This window comes from Marmota flaviventris, chromosome 11 (genome assembly GCF_047511675.1).
Source record: "Marmota flaviventris isolate mMarFla1 chromosome 11, mMarFla1.hap1, whole genome shotgun sequence".
Lineage (NCBI taxonomy): Eukaryota > Metazoa > Chordata > Mammalia > Rodentia > Sciuridae > Marmota > Marmota flaviventris.
This window is the reverse complement of record NC_092508.1, coordinates 85,529,038-85,550,240: the sequence shown is the minus strand read 5'-3', so window position 1 is coordinate 85,550,240 and position 21,203 is coordinate 85,529,038. Positions and strand designations below refer to the sequence as shown.

Sequence of the window (21,203 nt, the reverse complement as noted above, 5' to 3'; positions counted from 1 at the left end):
AAATGTCATGGTATTTTAAGACTGTGTCATTTCAGAAGACTCAATGCGGGGGAAAACACACACAGAGAAAGATTCATTTTCCATAGTTTTCTGCCTTAAAACAACCAAAAATATAGGGAAGGCAACATTTCTCAATCTATTACATTTTAATTTTTTTATTTCTCTGTAAATTCCTTTTTGATTGTTGTTGAATATAGTGAAATTAGTGGGTAAATGTGAGTTCACAAACTGACCTTTCTAAAAGTATGTTTTAAACAATAAATCATGGGATCAAGTGGTAAAGGTCTCTGTCAATCTTTTGATTCTATTTTAAATGTTGTGAAAAATACAGTTAGATAATTAATTCAACATATAATTAGATCATTACATTTATGTATTTTATAAAAGGAGTAGCTGTGATCTTATATATACTAGAGAAGTACAAGCAGTTGGTACCATTAAAGTAATATTTAAACATTTACACCTCCCTAAAGGTGTTTATAAGTATACAGTAGGTCTCCATATTTAAAAGCTAACCATCTATAAAGAAAAATATGGCAAAGGGGTAAATATGATGCAACCTATACCCACCATGAAATAATTTGGTTGTAACCATATTGAAAATCCCTCTCTTGACATTTCTTGACAGGATATACCAATTGGTTCTCATGGAAGTACAGAATCTTTTTCAATTTCCCAAGGTCAGGCCGAAGGGCAGTCAGTTCCGTCAGGTTAAGTACTGAGCTTGCAAAGAGGATCCTAGGAAACAAAGAAATTAGGGTTTACTGTCCCAAGCATGCTTGAAGAGGTCATCTTTTGCCCTTTTCTCCTCTTTCCACTTCCCATCCCAAGCAAAACATATCCCCTCTAGGGACACATCAATAGTTGAGCCCTAATACCATGTAGCAGCATTCTAAGTTTGATCTCTTAAAAAGCAGCTGCTAAGAACTATAAAAGCCCTGAATCTCATTGGTCTACTCAGCTCAGTTACTGAGAGATGCAAAAAAAAGAAGAAAAAAAAAACCTGGATGGATTTTATTGAAAAAGGCAAGAAAAGCTCTATCTGAAGGACAAATGGAACAAAGATAAGGCTGACTGGGGAATACTTTGCTTGCCAGTTTCATTACACTTTACTTCTTTATGCAACCAACTACTGAAATTCAATATATAAGTAGGAATGGCACATGTTCATGTTTTGACATAAACCCTTTTGATTTATGCAGTAGACTTATCTAGTATGGTCTTTTTCTCTTGGCATTTTTTCTTGCCATCCTTTTAGAGTATCCCATAATTCTTATATTTATTTTTTTTTCCTTCTCCATTACTAGACTGCTAATGGCACCAGATATACAATCTAAAAATCCCTTATATAAAGCACAGATAAGAGGTGAAGGAAGGTTGATTCTTTGTCTTTGGATAAAATGAAACTGAAAGCATACATCTATGCATGTTTTTAAATAAAAACAAGTATGTATTCATTCTCTCATTTCACAAGCATTTACTTAAATGTCTAGTAGGTGACATGGTCAAAACAGGAAGAACAGAAAAGATGGGGGGGGGACAGCTTAGCAGGATGAATACTGACATACACAAAGTATCAGAGGAACAAACAGAAAGGAGTACTAATCATCTGGGACAAGCTAGGAATGCTTCCCTAATGCAATGCCTACCACAAATGGACACAAAAAAGGAAAAGAAAACCATCCCTGAGCAGCTGAGAACATTCAGATGGCACAATTTTAACAGAATGCCACCTTTAGAATATAATATAACATATTTGACCCGTAGAGCTTGAATTCCCATTCCAAAAAAGTTATGGTCAGGAAGGTTAAGGGTTTTTTTTCCCCCCCCCCCTAGGATCACCCTGATAGGAAGTGGCAAAGCAGAGACTGCTGGTCTTCTAAGCCTGAAGTGCTTTTTATTACACACTGCTCTGAATTGGTTGTGGACCACTTACATTGCAAATGCTTTTTTCTGTACTTAATAAATACAAAATATCATCCTTGTTATTACCATGATTACAACTACTATAAATCCTCCCTTGCTGACAAGCCAAATGGCTAACTTCAGGTGTTTATATGATCTGCAGCACTAGCCTTTCACACAAGAAGAATGATGACATAATGAGTGCATGTATCATAAATAGGAATTCAAGTGCCTTCTTCATGGCACACAAGAAGCACATAAGACCAAAAGCTAACAATCCCTCTTTAAACCACATTGCTCCAATAATGTTAGGGTTTATTTCTTTAAAGTTAAACAAAAATAAAGTTATTACCAAGGAGGTGCATTTAGTTTTTAAACTGTTCATCTATATACAACTAAAGCAAGAAGTAAAATCATGGTCACAAAATGCCCTATTTTGTTCAAAGATATCCCCATCACCACCATCAAAGTATAAGCCTTTCTAAAACTTACACTGAAAATTCTGAAATATGAAGATATTTAATTATTTACAACTCTGATCCTTAGTGAGGAAAACCACAAAACCCTAATTTCAATCAAACAATACTTTCCTTAAAGGGGAATGCATGGCATCTTGTGGGTCTAGTTATTGAGTCATCTTCCTTTACTCCTATTCTCCCTGCCCCTCCTCACTACCTACACCACTGTAAGCAATGATTCCCATTTTTAATCATTAAGTCCTGAGCAAGCTCAATGTTTTTCACACTCAAAGCAGAAAAATGAATTAAATACAGCCCCTATCTGACATTAATTACAAAGGAAAAAAAAAAGGTACCTCTTATAATGAAGAAATCGGGTAGATACCAACTTAACCAAATAATCAAACAATATGATCAATAATTGGATAAAGTGGAATCATGTATTCCCAAATATGATGTACTGAGATAGATAAAAATCATCAATGTAATATTTCTGCTGCAAATGCCTGATCTGAATTTGGCAATGAGGAAATGTTCAAATAGCTTAAAGAATAATTGAGCTGGATAACCAAAAATATCAATGTCATAAAAGAAAAAAATCTAACTTAAAGGAAAATAAAGAGTCTCCAAAACACATTCCAGTGTTTGATCATTGAGCGGAATACTGGAATAGGATAAAAACAGAAGTTAAAGCCATTATCAGAGCAACAAGGAAAATGTGAATATAGGCTGAAAGTAAGATTTTTATCAATCTCGAGTTTCTTAAATATAATACTTTTATTGCAGTCATCTTAGAATATTCATGTCAAATTATTTACATGTGAAGTGTCATGATGTCTGCAACTAGCTCTTAAAATACTTAGTAAAAATGCTACTACTGCTAATAAATATTCATGTGTATACAACTACAAAGAGAAATGCCAAATGTATTTTAGCAATTGACCGATCTGAATGAAATTCCGTATATGCAATCCATTGTCCTATTGCAAATTTTTGGTGAGTTAGACCTTTAGAAAACTCTGGACTTGGTGGGAATGTGAACTGAACAGTACTTAAGTAGAAGAAAAAAAAATTCTACATTCCATAAAAAAATAAGCGCATCATAAGTTTCTTGACATATCCAGTCATCAATTCGTAGGTCAAGATTTTCTTCAGAGTGGACTATCAGTAGCAAATGTTGAGCCAACGCAAGTCCTTCACTCCACTTTTTCTATATGCCCACTCTCCATGCTGATGCATAAAAAGAACGAAACCTTCCAAAGAAAACCTCCCAAATAAGGGAATGCACTACAGAAGAGAAATGATGACGATTTTCATAACATTAACCATTTGAGACTGCCCACTTAAACACTTCCTTCAGTTTAATCATTAAAAGAAAATCAACTGTAATTTTATGATACATCTTGAAACAGTACTCATTTATATCTCTATCATTACTGAAGTACTAATCTTGACTTTATTATTTGTAAAATGTTGCTTAAACTGGACCACAAGCAATTCCTTAAATCTCTAGTTTGACACCCCAAAGAAATGATGAAGGTGCCCACAAAAGAAATGCAAGCATAAGCAATTTTTACTTTTCCCTCTACCATCACTTTTTAAAAGTTGATAATTACACAATGAATGGCATCAGTCAATCAGCAGCTAATCCCTAGGCTACCAATGTTCACCCTGCCTCAGGTGTTATTTAAGCAATAAATCCTAACAAGGTGTGCTTTATCATCCCACAGTGTGTCTCTGGCAGGAAAGGGCACAAGGTGATAGCAAAAACCACTAGGAACAAGATAATTCCTGACAGCTGCTGCTTGAGCGCAAGTTAAATTGAACAGTTTATCTCAGCATGAAGATGTTATAAGGTTTTATGTTTAATATTTTTAAATTAACATAAAACCCTGAGAAAGCAGTTGGACAATCTTTCACAAACATGACATACTACAATCACTGTATAAGCTGGATTAGTACTTATTACCATGCTACTACAGAATTAAGCTGTTTTTAGACCACCAAAGAGCTTTAAATTGCAACTTTTGTCTCTGTAAAAGAAACCTATATTTAAAATGTCTGCTAAATTCAAATTAACGGCTACATCATTAGCTTACCATTTCACCCAAAGTACTAGTAAGTTGCTATTATAATCGTCTAACCAAAATGGCTCTATGCTGCAAGCGTATTAGCATCATTCCCCGTATTTGGGATAGTATCCATATACATGTTTTGATTGTTTCCAGCTCACATTGTATCTATAATTTGAGTCATATTTGCTTAAAGAATACAAAACAATTTAACACAATAAAATTTAAGATTAGGGATTGTACTCTTTTTTTTTTTTTTTTTTTTTTTTTTTGCTCGGTTTGAATCACCCAGTTGCCTGCTTTTCACTCTATTTCTATGTAAAAAGAGATGCCAAAATATACCTAAGTCCTGTAGGAGTGAGAGCATTATTATCAAGATGCTACTTTTATATCTTAAACAGTATGGAAGGAAGTGAAATAAAAGTACAGAGGGCACACATTCAATATTCCAGCCACTGCCCATACAATCTAGTAATAACCCTTCATAGGCTATGTTATCTCACTCTTGCCCCTTGAAATCTTTAAAACAGGCCCCCTCCTCCCTGAAACCATTTATCACATAAGGGGAAAGAGTAAACAATTTAACACAGATAACAGTTTGAGCTGTGTAACTCATCTTAAATAATTTTTTGGTATGGCTTCCGCAGCCCTTTGACAAAAGAGCCAATTCTTCCAGCTGTGCCACTTTGTTCAATAACCTAAACTCACAATATGGATTCATGTTGTTCAGCCTCATTACCAAAGTTTTTGTTCTTGTCTTCTCTCTCTTGGATTCTTGTTTGTTAATACCTACTCTGCAGGATCCTAGTTTCTATATTTTCTGTGATGATGGAAAAGTTCTATAACTCTACTGTCAATATATGACGAGCTACATATAGAAATTAGTACTTTCAATGTAGCCAGTATAGTTCAGGAACTAATTCCTTATTTAATTTGATCTGGTAAATTTAAGCTTAAATTTAAATGAATAGTCATATGTTACTACTGGTTACCATATAGGAAAGCACAGCCCTAGATAGACCAGCTTTCCTTAACCATCTCTCCTTTATCCATGGAACCTAAATGCAATTGTTTGCCTGATTTTTCTGAATAGATTTTTGACCCACTTGTGATAACCTAATTTCTAAGTTTCTCTTGATTACTTCAGTTTTGACTACCAAGCTCTCCAATCCTGAAAGACACTACATTTTTTTTCTTGTAATGATTAAAAAGTACATACCCCTTATAAAAAATGTTTTAAGTACAAAGAAATGCAAATTAAGTGAATGACACCTATAATCAGCCCAAAGAGGGGTAGCTACTATTCACATTTAGGTGCTTATCTAGCAAATATATGTTAAACACCTACTGTTTGCAAGGTACTAGGCTAAATGAAAAATAAATACTAAGAAGAAAACTACAGGGCCAAGGAATGAAGACCAAGGACACCAGAACACTTTGTTCAGTCAAGAAGTGGCCAGAGGTGAGGCTGAAGAAGTACATGATCCCTTGTTAAGATATGAAAATAATCGTGGATTTTATGATAAAAAGTAATGGAAAGAGACTTAAGACTTTTAAGTTAGGAAATGACATAAGTAGATATGAACTTTGGTTGCATTTAATTTTATTATTTTTACTTTATAATAGGAATATCTATTTTATAGACTTTGTTTTGATTTTAACTCTTAAGAATATGTTGTTTTACCATGTTGAAAATACTTCTAAATCATGATTTTTAATAGATTTGACTACATGGAATATAATAGTATCTTCAACAAGGGTATGATTTTTATATTCATATGTTTACAAAGTTTTGAAAAACGTTCTATATTTCTATTACTTTTGTTTAAGTATTTTATAAGATTTTTGAAGATTACTTTTTAATACTAGAAAACTTTACTTTGGCTACTGTATGGAAAACACACTGCAGAGAGTTGTTGGAAGACAATAAAGGAGAAAAGAAATGACAGTGGCTTTGATTAAGATGTCTAGGGCTGAGGGTGATGTCCATTGGCCTGCCTGGGTTTTCTGATGAAACTGGAGGGGAATAGTATGATTGCTTTCTTCACTTTATTACTCAAAGAGTATCTTGCCACTGCTTCAATATAACAGAAACAAAATGATATATACATACATAAATGAAAATCACTCTCAAACATTTCAAAAGTCTTTGGAGCCAACATATTTTTTAATTCATGAAAGCTGTCTAGGAATACAACTGAATTCTAATATTCATTAGTCATCATTATACTAAATTCATCGATATACAAAATTAACACAAAATTGTGCTTTACTTGTCAGCTTCTTGATTTTAATTAGACCATTTCTACTGCATGTTTAAATGCTATGGATTTTCAAAAACTTTTAAGAACACTAAATAAGAAAACGCTTTCATTTGCTAAACAATTAAAACATAAGATGGAAATCTTATCTAAAACAAAAGGAAACACAGTCATTTGATTCCTTAGGTTCTTGTAATGGGTAATTTATAGGTTGTTAAAAAAAAGAGAATCCAGTTTCCCCCAAACTGTCTTATAGTATGAAATGGCATTACTTAATCAGGCAGTTTTGCTTTTCTCTACCACATAATTTTCCCATAATGTACTTAATATGATGGCTATAAGAGCACAGTGGACAAAAGGGTACTGTGTAAAAAGCAATTGACAGGAAGGCAAGGAATCAAGCTGTGTAGATATAACCGGCCCCTAGGCAATAACTCCAGCACAAGGTGGGTTTCTTAACATCTATCCACTGCATACTTAAAAAGACAAATTATGTAATACCTGTTGAGCTTCTTTAGCTAAAGGTGCCACTTAAATTCAGGTGTCTCTTAAATTACTTCAGCAACCTCTTAAGTCTTTTAATTCCTGGTGTCTGGCACAGTGCCTAATCCATAAAAGACACTCTGCAATTATGTTCCTAACAAGAAAGGAAGAGAAAGGAAGACAGGGTAGGCTTACTATTGAAAAAAAAAAAAAACTGTAAGTTTAATTTTTTTTTACTGCATTCATTTAAATATTTTTTTATATATGTGCTCATTTCTTTGTGGCCTGGAATTCATTGCTAAGAGTTTTGGTGTGTGTGTGTGTGTGTGTGTGTGTGTGTGTGTGTGTGTGTGTGTTTAATAAGATCAAGGTAATATGATTCACTTAGAACATTTTTAGATATATCTATTTCAAACTTTCTATCAAATAAGTTAACAAATCAGAGTACTGTGAAGTCTCTTGACTTGAGAATTTAAGAAGTACCAGATATCACCCTGTTAAAAAAAAAACAGTTGACAATATAATTGGTAAAACAAGTCATAAATTCAGGAAACATTAAACAGTATTTAACAAGATAAGTGACAGCTCTGTTCTGCACACACACACAAAAAAATGTCAAAAAGCAGTGAACAAAGGTGAAGACACTAAATGCTATGGCAGTTCAGAGGAAGGAAAAAAGCAAAGAAGAGTGAAAAAACAGGATATCTCAGGATTTGGGTGAGGCAGAGGAAGATTAGTCCTGAGGTCTCTGGTATAAAGGTCAGAGATATTTGAATAAGTTAGACAAGAGAAAAATAAATGGCTGAAGTTACATTTTGAGATGGAAAATAAGAAAGATAAGCAATCAGATAAAATTGGAAAGGTAGTCTTCCAACAGACCTGAAGGCAAGATAAGTTTATACTTTATCCATTAGCAATATAGTGACCACTGGTACATACATTATTATACTAACATTCTCTATTTCTTCTTATTCTTAATTAAATGGTTTATCAATTCTTATTTGCTATGAAAAATGGTAGTAAAATGAGAAAAATAAAGAATCAAATAAAATACCATCATCAGTCATTACCACACTTAAATAAGGGAGGTGGCTTCTAAAATATCCAGATACAGAAGAGGTTAAACAAGTTCACTTAAAAATCATGGCTCTCCATCACATTTTTATTTTTTTTCATTCCCTATCAGCTGGGGATTGAACTCAGGGTCACCTTACCACTTTGCTACATCCTGTCCTTTTCATTTTTTTATTTTGAGATACAGTCTCTTAAGTTACTGAGGTTGGCCTTGAGCTTGCAATCCTCCCATCTCAGCCTCTGACTTGCTAGGATTACAGGTGTATACCATTACACCTAACTTCCATAGTCACTTTTTGATAATGAATTCCTTAAGCCACCACAATATTCTGGTGTTGCTTATAATTTCTAAAGGAAAAAAGGCAACCAAATATCAAGCCAGAATCTTCCTGTATATCACCTTACTCAATCTTCTCCACCACCACCCTAATAGTGATGTCCCTGGTTTATTGATCAAGAAGTTAAAACACAAAAGGTTTAATTAAATGTTAAGAGATGTGTTTCACATCCAAGTGGTGGACACCCAAAGTCTGTACTTTTATTCCTAAACTTATTATGAATCATCTCACTCCTGAATGTTTTTAGGTTAACTGTACTTAACAATGTCTGTGTTTGAAAAAATAAAAGAATGTAAAGGGTGTAAAAAAAGAACTAGGCTAACCTGAATTATTTTATTTCCTCTTTGAGTTATCACATATTTTGCTAACTGACTAGACTGCTCAGTAGGAGTACAAACTGTGGAGAGGAGAATGACCATCAATGAAGGCTTGCCTAAGGAGATGCCCTCTGGGCAAGATCTTAAATAACACAAAGGAGTACACCTACTAAAATACCATGGGGGTAGTCAGGACAATGAGTTAGGCACTTGCTGGCACTGCAAGTGAAGAAAGAAACAAATGTCTAGTATGGTCATTAAAAGGGAGCACCAATTGGTGACTCAATGGGTTGTAGCTTCCATATGCTAATAGGTAGTGACAATAATCCTTATCACAAATGAAGAGAACAAATCAGAGGCTACAGTAGAGGTAAATACAGAGACAGGTTTTACACATGCTAAATATCAGGAGAAAGCCCAGTAGTAACTAAAGATAATGGATAATAAGCTAATAAAAGAAAATGCACTGGAGAATGGAGTAAAACAAAGAGCCTGGTCACAAAATATGTCTATTAAAAATGTGGGTTCTGGTTTGTTAGATAGATAATTTTACATATCTCTTTTACAGGTTTCCTCAATAATTTATGTTATCTTATATCCTCCTTTTAAATTATGTAGTCCTTGATGAGATAGATTAAATGTGTTATTCTTTACTTTAGTATCCTACCGTTTGCCTAGCATAGCACTTATCACTCTTAGGGCAGGCCCTCTATCATTCCTGTTCCCTATCCTACCCAAGTGCTGAATAACTGCCCAAATAAGAGAATGAATGAGTTAAGCATTCCTTTCCCCAATGACACTGAGAAAATGAAAATGGCTGATTCAAGATTTATAATAAAGAGTTCTCCTACTGTTAATAAAACACATGGGAGCTAGGTGTGGTGATACACGCCTGTAATTCCAGCTACTTGGGAGACTGAGGCAGGAGGATCACCAGACCTGGGCAACTTAAAAAGAACCCATCTCAAAATAAAAAGGGCTGGGAATGTAGCTCAGTGTCAGAGTACCACTGGTTTCAATCCTCAATATGCAAAAAAAAAAAAAAAAAAAAAAATGAAGCATAAATGCCCCATATTACTTGAGCAACCAACAGGATTCTAGGAAGTTTTATTTGATGTCATTTTAGACTAAGCCCATTACTTTCTTCTTAGGGTTCCTAATAATATTTCAAGTACTGTTCTCCATTTTACCATTCTAATATATGAAGTACTCAAGATCCGATCCAAAGAAAAGGAACTCATGGGGAAAGGAAGGTGTCAACCTGGTACAAAGATCAGAAATGTACAATATCATGATAATAGTTTCTGTCATCTTCAGGGATTCGTGATCCTCATCCTTGAAGAAGCAAGTTGATTAACATGCAAAGAGCATCTAACTTGCTGAGTGTGCTGGGAACACTTCATATGGTGTTTTATCTCCATAAACTAATATAATTAGTATGTGAAATATTTATAATTCATCTCATGATTAATCTATTGTAGAAGACTATTCCTTAACAGCAGCATATCATTTTATATTGGAATGTTCTTTGCCCTTTAGTTCATGCCACTTGTGAGTCTCTGGAGTACATTTCTAAACACTATAAGTCAGAAGACTGGAGACCCAAGGTAATGGATACAAGTTCTATCATCCTGCCACCTGCACTAAGTTTATACATATATAAGAACACAGTGACCAGTCTAGCCAGAATGCTGTCACTCAAATAGATACAGAAAACTCAGCTCAGGCACAAGCCTGGGGAGAAAGAGCACAGGTAAGAAAAAGGCTTTTGGACACTACCTCCATTTAAGCTTGAGTATTATGACACAGTAATAATTAAAATAAGCATAACATGAATAACAACAACAACAACAATAATAATGTCTTCTTCCTGGCATATCAACTAAGCTATTCCTGACAATCAAGCAGAGAAACTTACTTGGTGCCCAAGTAACAACTGAGCTAACAAGGGAAAATATGGTGACTTGCTATTTACTGGGTCACTTTTAAAACTATCAAACACAAAACAAAATATTTCATAAATATTCAGCCTTTTTATAATAGGTCCAGGATCTAAATTTTTCAGTGCTTATCAGAATTAGCTTTAAACTTGCTTCCCAGAATGCTTTACTCTATTGTTTTACCATTTGATTCGCAACACTTTTTGTTATGCTTTTCAAAGATTATCTCTGTGTTTTGATTATTCCTCCTGTGTTTGTTTTGGCAAGTCCACGACAGTTCTTTGAAGTAATCCCCAAATTTGGTGCTTAATATGCCATTTGGAGAAATATTTCCTGCAAATAATTGAGTATCCCCAGTGTTTTGCTATTTTACACATCACTTGCATCATAAGAGTATCATTAGATAATTAATTGCAAAAGTCAAAGCTAACAAAGTGTACTGTAAACAGTAGGCACTCAAGAAATGTTTGAGGACCAAGTTTTCAATAATATAGTGTATCTTCAAGTGAAAAGAATTCAAAGGTGTGAGTCCCAGGACTGTGTCCGGGTCTTTTATACTCTTATTTTAAACACATTTCTTATTATAAACTTTGATTTGCTAAATCCTGTGAAAATTCTAATTTTAATTACTTAGTCTATATCACAAAATGGAAACATTTGAAAGCTAACTTTTTTAAAAGATCAAATAGGATAAATTAAAAATTAAATGTCTCATATCTGTGATTATAAGTGAAACAAAAACATTTTTTTAAAAAATATGCTTTCCTTGACCACAACTCAAATAATTATTCCCTTTTTAAAGTAATTTATAGACACATAAATAGAGGTGAAAACAGATGAAAAGTACAAAGTTCAATCTATATAATACTGTTAGGATGATCTTAAATGATGTATCGGGGTGATTCTACACAGCCTACATCATGTAGCTTCTTTCTGAGATGCATTTCTCTTAGTCCCACCTAGCACAGCTTACTAGATTTCAAACTCACACATACCCAGCAAGAAGGAACTATGTTCACACTTCCTAGGTCACACTTCCTTACCAAGTGACTGAGCACAAAAGGAGGTCACCTGCCTCAAATCCAACAGTTAAGGCAAAGCTGGAGCTCATACAGTTAGTAAAAGAAAGGAGACCATAGTTGTTGGTCGTGATCGTGACCTCCTATTTCCAATCAGAGGAAGCAACTTCAAGTTAGAAGTTTGTATGAAACATTCTCAACTTAAATGAAGAAAACGTCTGTTCATGCACAAAAAAAAAGCACTTAGAGGGGCTGGGGATGTGGCTCAAGCGGTAGCGCGCTCGCCTGGCATGCACGGGGCGCTGGGTTCAATCCTCAGCATCACATAAAAATAAAAATAAAAAAATAAATAAAGATGTTGGGTCCACCAAAAACTAAAAAATAAATATTAAAAAATTATTTCTCTCTCTCTCTCTCTCTCTCTCTCAAAAAAAAAAAAAAAAGCACTTAGATCATGTTTCATCCCTGCCCTCCATTCAATGTGGACAAAAGTACTTGAATATGAGTATAAATGTAATAGAGATTCTCTACAGATATCCCCTGTTATCTGAATGTCCCATTGCCTACATCCAAGGATCACACATCTGAGAATCATGTGTCCTGGGTCATAATGGTAGAAAAGAGCCATTAATGACATGTGAGACATTTACACATAGTTCCCAGCATGGAGGAGGCTTCCCTTCTGATTCAGTCCTGTCCTTCCTTCCTGGTCCTCTCCTTGTATAAAATGGTCTGGAATGCCAGGAAATATGCAGAATGCCATGAGAGAAGCAAGACAGGCACTCAGACTTGGCCTCCACATGAGACATACATTAAAAGATAAATTTCTAGTCATGTGAATGTTAAAGATTGGGAAAGGGGTAGTGTGTACATGTCTATTAATACTGGAAAGGCAAAGCAAATACCTGCAACCTATATATCCACATTCAGTTGAATTAAGCAACTATTTAACATAAATATATGCATAAATATATATGCATAGCACATATATGATTATATATGTACTATATATATACATACATATGTGTGTGTCTATTTGATAAGGGATAAAAACATAAACTAGGCTTGACATCCAGCTCTTTGTCTTTGCAATCTGAAATATAAATAAATGGATGAAATTATATGATAGCAAACCTTTCATATTCCAAATTCTTAAATACTTCCAATTGTGTTTAATTCCCAAATTTATATATGCTGATATTATTACCCATTGTTAGGGTGATGGCAGCTCATTGTAAATGAATTTTTTGATAAACTGCTTCTTTACTAAGTCCCTATATTTAAGTATACTCAGATGGGACATTCTAGTAACTTCTTTGTAATAATAACTCCTTGTCTTGAAAAACACTTTCAAAGAAATTTTAGTATTTTCCCACTCCATAGGAATCAGTAACAAGGCGAGATTCTCCCAAGAATATTCCAACAGTCCTTGAAAAACTAAGACTGTCACAAAACCTGAGCATCTGGCAACTCTGCCACCATGAAGTATCCATATGGAAGAGACCAAAATGTGTCAAAGTACCCAAAACGATTTTGGATAGTGTAGAAGATAGAATAAATAATTCAGTATCGTCAACACTTTCAACAGCAGGTACTGAGTATGCTACCTGCTTCTATAATGTGCCAGAATGTAACATAAGTGTGTGAGTCTCTGTGTGTACGTGTGTGAGAGAGAAAGGCAAAGAATATCAGTATACATGAGGCTAAAAATTATTTTTGTAGAGAAATATTCCTTAGGTAGTTCTCTTTGCAGAGACAGCAGATCTCTGTAAGAACACGTTTACAGATATACAGAAGAAAAAATGAAGCCAATAAAAACTTATATTTAAGATAAATATAGCAGCACATATATTACCTCAGAGTCAATGAAAAAAAAACTGCATTAACTTAACATTATGGTTGAAATTGTATGTGCAAAAAAGTCAAAAAATCCAAAATTATGGTTCCCTCAGCAACTATAACCATGTCCTCATGCATATGAGTATTTTGCATTATTGTAATGATGATACATTTCAGCCTTAATATCAGTTTATGCAATGTGACTGAATTAGGATCCTTCTGGGAACTATAACTTTAAATTTCTGGACTTTGGTGAATGTAAAATCTTAACTATAAAACTACATTAATGTAGGGTGGGGCTTTGCATTTTATTTTCTGGCATTTAAGAAAAAAAAGCCATAAAAAGTGAATGGTTGACAACATTAAAGTAGCAAAAGATTGGTTGATTTCTATTAATACAAAAAGGATTTGATAGTCTAATTCCTTAAAATATGGACATACTACAAAAAGAAATTTCCTTCTGAAGATGACTCAAAGAAAAGAATAGGAAAGATACCCTTTTAGGAATGAGTAAATCTACTTTTACAAAATTTTAGTTTCTGATTAGAAGGCAATTTCATTCAACTATATTTTAACATGGATAAAAATAAAAATGTCTGAAATATTCTCTCCACACATATTCCTACATCTTATCAAGGAAAAAAAAAGTATTAAAATGGTTCCTTATATTTTCAATAAAGAGGAACTGGTTGGAAGCCACTATTCCTACTTGCACAAGTAACATGGAAGGACGAAAACTGTAAAATAAAGTTACATTACTGTCAAAAATCATTTTTTTTAACTCCAGGGATGAGGCTGATTCAAATATGATTCAGAAATGAAAAGAAACAGAAATGCAATGATCAACTGAATCTCAAGAAAGGGGCAACCATACTTCTGCAATAACTTGAAGTGTTATACAACATGGAGTAGTTCAAAGACTAAGAATGACGTGATCATGAATTCTCAAAAGAAGATTCACAACCACACTTGTTTGGGGGGAAATTACAAATGCTTTCATGAAGTGAAATTTTCAAAGGGCCTCACAAATCAGGAGTTCTTCAAAAAAGGAAAAATCTTAGATAGAAGAGTCTGTGGAAAGATCTAGAAGACCAAATCTCTAACGCCTCTTAGGAGAACGAGATTGGCTGAAAGGTAGAAGATTCATGGAGGAGTTATGTGAAAGGAGAAGTTGCAAATGCAGATTAAGTATAGACTTTAGAGGACCTTCAATGCAAGGCTGACAAATTCTGAATGCAACATGGAGGCAGGGCCAAGGGGTTACTGAAAGTTCAGGCTACATATATTTTGGGAGGAGAGAAACAAAAATCAAAAATATCAAAAAAATTAAAATCCATAACAGCAAGATATAAGATATTAAAGGACGATGGAAGAATAGTTATGAGATTATCATAATAATCCCAACAAGCTAAAATGAAAGCCTGAAGAAATCTGATTAAAAAAAAAAAAAAAAGAAAAGGCACTTTCAAGATTCTGAAATGTGAAGATTAGAAAGATCATGCCATCAATAAAAAATATAAAAATCAAAGTTGTTGTCTCTTGTATGAAAAATGAATAATTAGCAAATCCTAAATTTAAAGTATCAGGAGCTATAGAAACAAGCATTCCTCCTTCTTCACTTCCCCAACCCTTTTTGTATTTTCTTTTTTTGTTTTCTTGTTTTTTGTTTTTAGGAATTTGCAGGAAGACAGAGATTCACTGCGTTGCTAAGTGCCTCTCTAACTTGCTGAAACTGCCTTTGAACTCACAATCTACCCTGCCTCCGCCTCCCCAGTCATTGGGATTGCAGGCATGTGCCACTGCATCCCTCAACAAACATTCCTTATCAAATAAATACATAAATACATAAATAGCATTAGAAATATGGTCCAGAAGACACTGATTATAACAATGAAAACAGTACTATTTGTTATACTTAACTAAATTGCAGGCAGTTACTTTCACTATCTCTTTTCATCCTTCTAGGGTTGATACCCACGTTAGCTGTACAAATTAGAAAATCTAGGCTCAAAAAAGGATGACTTCTCAAAACTTACATGGGAACTAAATGGCAAAGTCAGATTGAAGACATGTATTTTGGCACCTTTGGTACAGAAATCATTCTGAAGTTAAGGAAAAGATGATCAAGAAAATAGTGAGAGAAAAGATATGTGAGATGGATGCAGAACCACAGCAAAAACCTAAGACTTACAGTAGCGACTGTTCAATAGCCCAACAGAAGACTAAAGAAGCTTGTCAAGTGTTACAGAGTGAGGCACTCAACAGGTATTCAATATACTTCTGTCACATCAATAGCAAAAGAGGAGATAGTACTAAATAGGATCACTCTATCTGTGATAAACAGATGAAATAATTTCTCAAACTTTTTTTCTTTAAAGAATCCAGTGTTCTCAAAAGAATTCTTAGATAAAACTCTGATATGCAAAATACATAAAAAATACCCTGAGTATAGCAGGAATTGATGGTCTGGAACTCTACCTAATTCAACCTCTTTTCCCTTCCTTTGACAACCTTTTCTTTATCAAAATTAGAGTGGTACCTGATAAAACTCCATGCAACCCAGAGAAGATGCTGGAAATCCTCTAAGTTAGTCATTAGTGTTACATAATTTTGGATTTCTTGAGTGGAAAGACAAGGTAAACTTTAGCTGAACACAAGCTAAAATCAAGTATCAATCTCTCTAGACTTGATTCTTACTGGTCTCTCCGTTGCCATATTTTTCTACTAGCTTTACTTTGTTCTTGGATTTCTCTAAGCCAACACCTTTCCTTGATTAAAATCTATATCATCAGATCACTTGCACAGGATCATTGTATGGAATGGAACAGCACATTTAATTGAGTCAATTGTCTGTGACTGTCTTGCTTCAGTACCCTGTTGCAAAACGTCCCCATTTGTTGCATCCTGTAAGTAACTGGCCATGCCATATTTCTTTATATATAAGTCAGAAAAACAATCATGTAACGCAAGGAGGTTAAAATTCACTAAGTGAATGCCCAAATTTGATATCAGATCAAAGTAGTTTTTGTGTTCTAATAATTTTATAGATCTGGCCAATATTTACATATATGGGTAGAGAGGAAAGGAACTGAACATCTTGGGGTTTAAAAGATGAATGGTCAATCCTGTTTTAATAACAAACTTGGCAATATTGTTCCATTTTTTTATATAAATTGTAAATGAAAAATCCAGTCCAACTGGATAGTAAAAACAGTAATCATTAAAAAAACAGCTCAACTAAGTAATAAAAACAGTAACCATTATAAGATTTTATTATGGCAATACCTTTGCACAGATATGAAGCAATATATAAAGAAAATCAAAGGCTGATTCTTGGATGGAAATTCATCAGTAAGTAGAATAAATGAGAAAACTCAAAGGCAGTTCACCATAGAATATTTATGCAACTCCAGTTTTAATTCAGTGGGTATTGATGGACTCTTCCATTTCATATGCTACAGTTGTGTTAAACCTAGATAAGACATGCACTACATCTACAGACTTCACAGCACAAAGAAGCCTGGACATAAAACAAAGAGTTACTCCTTTACTTCAAGTGATAAATAGTTCATTTGTAAAAAAGGATCTGAATATATCTAACAAAACTGAGTGAATTAGATAGAATGTAGCTACATGTAAGGTCGGGCTGGTGACACACATCTATAATCCCAGCTACTCAGGAAGCTGAGGCAAGAAGATCTCAAGTTCAATGCCAGCCTCAACAACTTAGTGAAACCCTGTCCAAAATAAAAGATTAAAAAAAAGCTGGGGGCGGGGGTGCGGGGGTGCAGTACAGTGAACTGTAAAGCACCCCCGAGTTCAATCCCTAGTACCAAAAAAAAATTTTTTTAAATAAAATAAAGTAAATGAAAATAGCTAAACACAGTAGAATCTTTATTTTACTCTTAATTTTACACAGTAATTTGCTTCAGGAGAAACCATGCTCACATTTTTCTGGGTAGACCCAGGCCTCTGCAAAAGAGGCAAACAAGGAAAGAGAAGAGAGATAAGCAGACATCTCATCCCAGGGCAGAATACACTCAAGGAAACAAAAGCAGACAGAGCAACTGCCATCAGAGAAATAGTAGGTCAATAAAAGAACTAGGTCCAAAGAGTCTAACTTGGTCAAGACACTAGTTGAAGTAAGTGAAGAAATCAAAAGAACAAAACAATTTCAAGGAGAAATCTCATCCAAAATTCAGGGGGCGACTCCAGAAAATCTTAAGAAAGATGTCAAACACTAACCTTGACTGGCAATATGCAGAGAGTAGAACCAACAGGAAGTACGAAAAGGTACCAAAGGCACAGGAGGGTCCTCCTAAGATGAAACAGAATAGCTAGAGGAAAAGAAAAATAAAAGACGACGACGACGACAAAACATGGCCAAGCCAGCTTAAACCACCAATTGAAAATTTAGGAGAGATAAAGGAAAACACAGCAAAATGAGGCAACTGAGCTGATCCCCACAATTGGCAACCTGAAGGACTTAAGGGGTGAATGGTGAGTTGAAAGAAAGCAAGAATCCAAGCTGTGCAAATGAATCCAAAGGTCTCATAAAGGCAACTCCAAGTCACATCAATTAGTAGGTTTGGATCAAAGCTAAAGATACATCTTGCTGACTCAGGTGAGAATGGTTCAGGTATTGTACAACCCTGAACCTGCAGGTAGGGGGCACAAGTGGCCCTGACCATGCTCAGCTGAGGAAAGCTCAGGGCACAGAAACAAATGTGGGTGAGGTGAGGGGAAAGAAGTAAATAGAATAACAAAAAAAATGTTCTGAATTATAAAATGTGTACTTGGTATAGACTACAAAGCAAACTCAGAATATGAAAATCCAAAAGACAAATTAATATTCTATTTATTTTTACAAAAAGAAGCTCCTCAATAATATTAAAAGTAAATTTGAAAACTTCTTAAAGCACAAAATTATAAATATACTATTAATACAATAATGTAAAACTAAACACATAGCAAAAGACTATAAGGAAGTAAAACTATAGGTTATAACAGCTGCTGGGTTTATGGATTTTCATATTTTATTTCTAAATGTTCTATCATGTAATTATATATTACTTTTATAATTAAAAAATGAAAAGTATTAACAGTAAAACTTTTAATAGCAAGCATGCTTATTTCCTTTTGAATTATTTGAATTAAAATAATTCCTACTTCCAATATGTTTCTTAGGTAAAGAGCCATGTATATGCTGTTACACATTGAAGTTCTTATAAAAAATCCCAGTAAGCAATCCCTGCATCTAATTTGTCCATCACTATAAAATACAAATAGAGAGAGAGAATTTTAATTTTTTAATTCCTTTAGTTTTTAAATAGGTGGAAATATGTGCTACTATCACCTTCCTGCAGCAGTAGGTAAAAATTCAACCAAAAGGATCATTGTGTGGGGTGTGGTAGAAAACATCTGTAATCATAGTAACTTGGGAGAGAGCAACTCAGCAAAGCCCTGTCTCAAAATAAAAAATAAAAAGGGCTGAAGATGTTAGAGCACCATAGGTTCAACCCACAGTACTGCAAAAGGGCAGGGGGTTGGAGAGTGGGGGAATATTTGAATATATATGGTGATTTATGGTGTGTACCAAAACACATTATTTGGGGAACAATGCCAAAGATTACATGTTTTTTACAGAGCAACAATCATGTCACTAAAAGTTCATAATGTGGAGATACAATGTTTAACAACTGTTTTTAATAATATTTTAATAGGATTGAAATTGAGATTATAGAGTCTTAAGGAAGACCACCTGGGTGTACCATGGAACCTGAGGACAGAATAACTGGGTCTACCATGGACTCTCAAGGGAAACCACCCATCTACTATGGAGTATTAAGGTACACTACCTGTGTCTGCCATGGACCATGAAGACAGACTACTCAAGCACACCATGGACAATGATGGCCCACCACCCAAGTCCATCTAGACTATGAGGGCCCACTTCTTGTCTATCGTGGACTACAAAGGCCTACTTCCTGGGTTTATTATGGACTGTGAAGGCACACTGCTGAGTCTATCATGGACTGTGAAAAGGTCCACATCCCAGGTCTATCATGGATTGTGAAGGCACCATGTAAATCTACCATGAACTCTGAAGATGCTGACCAAAACTATCATGGACTATAAAGACACACTATCCAAGTCTATTACAGACTGTGAAGGCCAACTGCCTGAGTCTATCAAGGGCCCCGAGGGAACATACTCAGTTCTACTATGGGATGCTTACAGGAGAGCGCCTAGGGTCTACCACAGACTCTGAAGATGGAAATACTATTTCACCAACTACTAATTATATAATTTGGGGCAAGTTCCTTGCCTATTCTCTACCTTCACTTCTTCATATGATAAATGGAGCTAATAACAGTAGTCCCAGAGGGTGGTATGAGGATATGTAATGCTTAAACAAGTGCTTGGCATATTGTAAGCATTATATAGCATTTTGAGACTACTCACCATCATTAATCAATTTTGTTTTTGTAAAGAAATTCCAATTAAATGGTAAACCAAAGTTCAAAATACTGCAGTATCTCTGAGCTTCATCATTCTATAGTTTTTCTTCTATTATTTTTTGTTTTATAAAATGTCACCAAAATTCATAGAAAACTCTTCTACACATGCACAGCATTTGACTAAATTACTCCTGATCTTTAGGAGATAACCATTTTCTAGAACTACTGCAGTTTAAATACGTCCTACACCTTTGAATTTATGGAAAGAACATTTTGTCTGTCTTCTTTCCAAACATGGTATGTGATGATTCAATTTGGTTGACATTTGGATTGACAGCAATTGAAAGCTCATCTGGGAATGATCTTTCTCCCTTGGTCAATCGTGTTTGAGTAAGGAGTGAAAAAAGTGAAATTATATATATTGCCAAAATCATTATATGGACCGCCTGTGAATTCTCTTGCCTGGAATACAGTGTTCTGTATATACAAGCCATCCAATTCTAAGAACTTCAAGAAAACAGTCTATCAATTCAGTTCAAATCATATTTTCATACACTATTTTGGTGCTAAATACATGATGTTTTTAAAAGATTCTGTTTGGTTCATACTTCACTTTTTAAAAAAATGTTCAACCTTAAGCAAAAGTAGAGTTCATTTCTAATTTTACTTCTTAAGTTGAGTTTGTTTAGTATATAGCATAACCATAATTTCTGTACTAAGGTTTCAGGGCCACTTACACACCCCTCCCTGGCTCCTAGATCAGAATTTTGAACTTAGATTCCACCAACCTTCAGAAACTCAAGTGTCTGTGGAATCTCTTCACTCGTCTACAATGCAACTATTATCCTATTGAAGAAATGTGCTCTTCTGCTGTATTTATTGCTGCAGTTGAAGGCACAACTATTCACCAAATCAGAAACCTGACTCATCTCCTCCTTTTATCCATTCTTCCTAATGTCCATAAACAACCTATTAATGAAGACTATTTTATAGTCTGAATATTTCTTAAAACTGTCCTTTCAATATCATCCTTATT

The 21,203-nt window shown here is 34.5% G+C and overlaps 1 protein-coding gene across 13 annotated transcripts in view; it reads right to left on the bottom strand.

Moving 5' to 3' along the window:
* Positions 1-21,203, bottom strand: part of Gtdc1 (glycosyltransferase like domain containing 1) — a 374,674-nt gene that overhangs the window by 196,893 nt on the left and 156,578 nt on the right. For all 13 annotated transcript variants that reach the window (XM_071619200.1, XM_071619206.1, XM_071619212.1 and 10 more), the window contains one exon: positions 571-738. In XM_071619200.1, the coding sequence (XP_071475301.1) occupies positions 571-738 (168 nt within the window). The remainder of the gene's footprint in view (positions 1-570; positions 739-21,203) is intronic.